This window comes from Coffea eugenioides, unplaced genomic scaffold, assembly GCF_003713205.1.
Source record: "Coffea eugenioides isolate CCC68of unplaced genomic scaffold, Ceug_1.0 ScVebR1_2308;HRSCAF=3313, whole genome shotgun sequence".
Lineage (NCBI taxonomy): Eukaryota > Viridiplantae > Streptophyta > Magnoliopsida > Gentianales > Rubiaceae > Coffea > Coffea eugenioides.
In genome coordinates this window covers 1-4,001 of record NW_020862784.1, presented here as the reverse complement: position 1 = coordinate 4,001, position 4,001 = coordinate 1, and the positions used below count along the sequence as shown (strand labels likewise).

Genomic DNA, 4,001 nt, shown 5'->3' with positions numbered 1-4,001 from the left:
CATTTGATTTTTGATATTAACTGTTCAATGATGACAAAAAGGGGGATATGGATGTTATTCTGTTAATTTAGTTTACCAGAAAGTGTAATCTAGTAAATGTGTGAGGGGAAGTTATTCTGAGGGGGAGTGTATACTTACAAACTTTTTGGATGCATTATGTGAGGGGGAGTTTCGACTAAACTATTTTTTTCTCTCCATCCATTATTTTGTCATCATAAAAAAGGGAGAGATTGTTAATTTTAGTCCCTAACTTTTGATGTTTACAAAACAAATGGATGTTACTAATATCTCCACAAAGATCTTTTCAGCAATGAAACAAATCAGGTTCAAAGATTAAGTTTAAGTAAAAGAGGCAAAGAGTGATGAAAGTTGTCGGACGCTCGTGAAGACTGGATCGGAAGTCCGATAATTATTGCGCAACTTCGGACGCATGAAGAACTCCACCACGGGACGTCCGAAGAAATTAAGTCATTCCTTGATCGGACGTACAATATTAGAGCACCGGACGTCCGACAAACATTGCAACACTTCGGACGCAAAGCATTGAAGGCACCGGAAGTTCGAAAGGATTGAAGAAGAATTCTCAGCTTCACTATCTACTTTCGGATGCAAACATTGAAGGTACCGGTCATCCAAAAGAATTGAAGTAAATTTCTTGAGCTCACTACCTGCTGTCGGACGCAAGAAATAGGTCTACCGGACGTTCGACAATACCAACGGCTAGTTGACTCTTCAGCTACCTTCTATCCATTGGAAGTATTAATAGAGGAACTTTTTGGTCTCATATAAATAGAGCATGGTCAACCACTTCAAAAATACTTTTGCACATTAAGACTACAAAAGATCTAGAGTGATTTTAGCAAGAAAATACTCTTCTTAGAAAATTTGTACTCTTGTTTGTGTGAATTTCGTGTAAACTCTTCTTATGGGATAAATACTTCAATAGTGTAGATTTGTGAGGGTTATCCGAGTGATAGTAAAACTTCCTATTTTGACCAAGTGTAGCTTGGGGTAAGGAGGAAGTGATCCTTCCTTTGTACACAAAGGGTGATTGTATTTGATCAACTTGAAGAGGCTTGTTCTATAAAGTGATACTCAAGCTCAAGAGGAGCTTGGAAGTAAATTGGTTTGCTATTCCTTCCCTACTACTTACTGTCTTGTAATTCTTAGCTGGTTATCTCTTCTACTCCTGAGCAATCTTACTTTCTTGATCAATTGTTCATTGTGTGGTCACCTAGAAAAGAGGGTAAATTTCATATTGAGCAAAAAGTGTCTCACAACCTGATTAGTTTTTAAATAACCTAATTCACCCCCCTCTTAGGTTATTTTCGATCCTAACACAACTCTCAGTTTCATCTTGAAAATTTTAACAGCCGTATAATTCACATGCATTCCATATTTCCACCAAGATTCATCTATCAAAAGGATTAAAAGATTTTCTAGCAACTTGCAGCAAAAAAATGAACCAAAAGCTAAAAAATTATAGCCTCTCCTAGTTCAGTCCAAGCTGAAAAGTTTCCAACAAACAAACAAGTTTCTATCACCAATTTCTACTTCTATACATCTTCAAATCAAGCATGCATCCAATATCTCTAATGTGTATGAAAATATTGAAGTTTCATTGTAACGACCCAACCTCCCCCTAAGGCGTACCAGAGGGTTCGGCGGGCCGCCTGCCCAGCTCTCGCCGGGACTCAGTCGTTCGCTACAGTCCTCAATTAAAAATTGAAATAAATCACAAGAATAAATAGGGCATTGATCCAAACTTAAAGCGAAACTTATATACATTGCCAACCCAAAAGAGAATATAAACATCAAATATACAAGGGTTCTCAAATCAACTTCATTACGTCCAGCCCTGCCAAGCACCTAGGCGAGAACCACTACAAAAGAAAACAAAAGAAACAAAAAACTAGATTGGCCTAGTCTATCTCAAAGCTCACGTCCTCGCTCGCCTTCCCCTGTAAGGAAAACAAAACTAAAGGATGCAGCTAAAAAGCCCAGTAAGCGTTCCGAACACATAATTCAGATAATCAATCCAATACATTAAAACATGGAGTTATCAATAATTCAAGAAACATTTACAATGGTAAAGCGATAGTAACACATTTCCATTAAAAGGATACGGCTCACAAGGAGCAAATTCGTTATTCGTTCATTTTCTCCTGACATTTCCCCTATTCCTCCAATCATTTTTGAAAACTGCATTTTTTCGGTACAATAACCCTCGTTCGATCGTCACCCGATTCGTTTTATATTTTACATTTTTTTTCATGCTTTTTTTTTTCAATATAGACGCCACATGAAAGGAATTTTCCATTATGTTTTGTTTTTTTACTTCTGTTTATTTTTGTCTTTTTTTCTTTTGATTTTGCATTGGTATCATTTTAAAGAAATGGTTCATTTTTAATTGCAGGTGGACTTGTTGAAGCATGGTATACCTGATCCGTCTTCAGTGTCGTTTTCGCATCCGCATGGCTCTAGTCTGATCTCTGAAAAAGAAAACAAAGATAAAATTCTGGAAGTGGGAAAAGAGTATATGGCAGCGCCAGTTTTTGTGCAAACAAAGTGAGTTTGTTTTACATCAAAGTTGTTTTCCAAAGGGAAGCTTTATGGAAAGAATTATCCTGTTTGGGGCTAGTTAGTACTTAATTTCATTGCTAAATTTATGCGTGAAACGAGGTTATGGAGATATCAGTGTAGTTGTCCTTAATCTAATTGCAGGATAGCCTATCATACAGCTTTACCAACAGAAAAGGAGGTGTCTGTGCCACCACCTCTTTTGCAGATTGTTTTTAACCTTTTCTCCTTTTCCATGCTTATTGGGTGTTGAAATTGAATGATAGCATGAGCTATTGTTTGTTATCACTTCATGTAGACTGCGTGACAAAGATGTTAATCCGCATAATGCTGCACAACTAAGGAAGGCACTTCAACAGTGTTTTAACCCATCATCTTTTGTGAGGCTTAAATGCCAAAATGCATCAAAGGAGAACAGCATTTCCGCAATCAAGAGTCAAAATGATGGCACAGATTCTGCAGCACTAAAATTGTTTCTAGTTCCAAGCAAGAATAGAGATGACTCCCCCTGGGCACAGTATGAAAGCTACATTTCTGTGATTTGGAAGTTAAGGGATGAGGTCTCTGTCTCTGTCTCTGTCTCTCTCTCGTGTATCATTTCTAAGGATGCAAAGCTAATATTGGTCTATTCTTTAGGTTCTATCCATGAGTGGCTCCTCGTTCTCGAGGACAGTGTCTGAGCGTGATTGGTTGAAGAATTCTGCTAAAATATGGGACATGATCAAGAATTCTGCCGTCATTGCAGACTACTGTAAAACGCTTCAAAGTTCGGGCATGTTTAGAAGGTAGCTATTTGATTCTTGCCGTCTTCGCTGAAGGTTCAGAGACCCATTTGTAGTTCATAGCTGGCTTCGTGCCGCGGACCACTTTTTAAGTTTTTTGCTGTAAAATCTGATGTTTCTTCTGTTAATTGATATGATTAAACACCTGTTCACAACAGCCCCATGGCTTATTTTATGGTGTTTGATTATACATTGCGGGAAGAATGGGGTGAATACGTCATCATGTGCGTGTCAATAAAATTTTTTGGCCAACAATTGCACGTCTTCCTCTGTGTCATACAAGTGATACAACCATCATCAAATGAGAATGTGCAGAAATGACATCTGAGATCTAAAGAAACATCGAGCATATTTCGATTGCAAATTTATCTCAAATAATATTTCGCTTGGATCGTAAACACATTTCTAAATTCACTTTTTTATATTTTTAATTACTTTTTATCTCACATACATCACATCACAAAAAGTATTACAATAATTATTCTAAATAATACTCTATCCCAACACACTCGATATCAACAGATGATCTGCAGGTGAAGACATAAAATGTTGAATAAAACTAAAGCGGGAAAGGAATCTATTTTCTAGTCTCTGATCTACCGGTGTTCTGCAAAGATCTAAGAAATGGTTACTCCTCCA

General features: G+C 37.3%; 1 protein-coding gene across 1 annotated transcript; it reads left to right on the top strand.

The window, feature by feature from the left end:
• Positions 1–2,413: 2,413 nt before the first annotated feature.
• Positions 2,414–3,617, top strand: LOC113756421 (protein SMG9-like). The gene is made up of 3 exons (XM_027300103.1): positions 2,414–2,568; positions 2,879–3,140; positions 3,217–3,617. Exons 1-3 carry the CDS (start codon positions 2,540–2,542, stop codon positions 3,367–3,369), a joined length of 444 nt encoding a protein of 147 aa, XP_027155904.1. The 5' UTR covers positions 2,414–2,539; the 3' UTR covers positions 3,370–3,617.
• Positions 3,618–4,001: the final 384 nt, after the last annotated feature.

Bases quoted from the DNA above. Each gene is read 5' to 3' on its own strand.
- LOC113756421 (XM_027300103.1), top strand. From the start codon at position 2,540: ATGGCAGCGCCAGTTTTTGTGCAAACAAA. The intron at 2,569-2,878 runs GTGAGTTTGTTT...CACTTCATGTAG, and splicing joins CCAGTTTTTGTGCAAACAAA to ACTGCGTGACAAAGATGTTA. The intron at 3,141-3,216 runs GTCTCTGTCTCT...TCTATTCTTTAG, and splicing joins TTTGGAAGTTAAGGGATGAG to GTTCTATCCATGAGTGGCTC.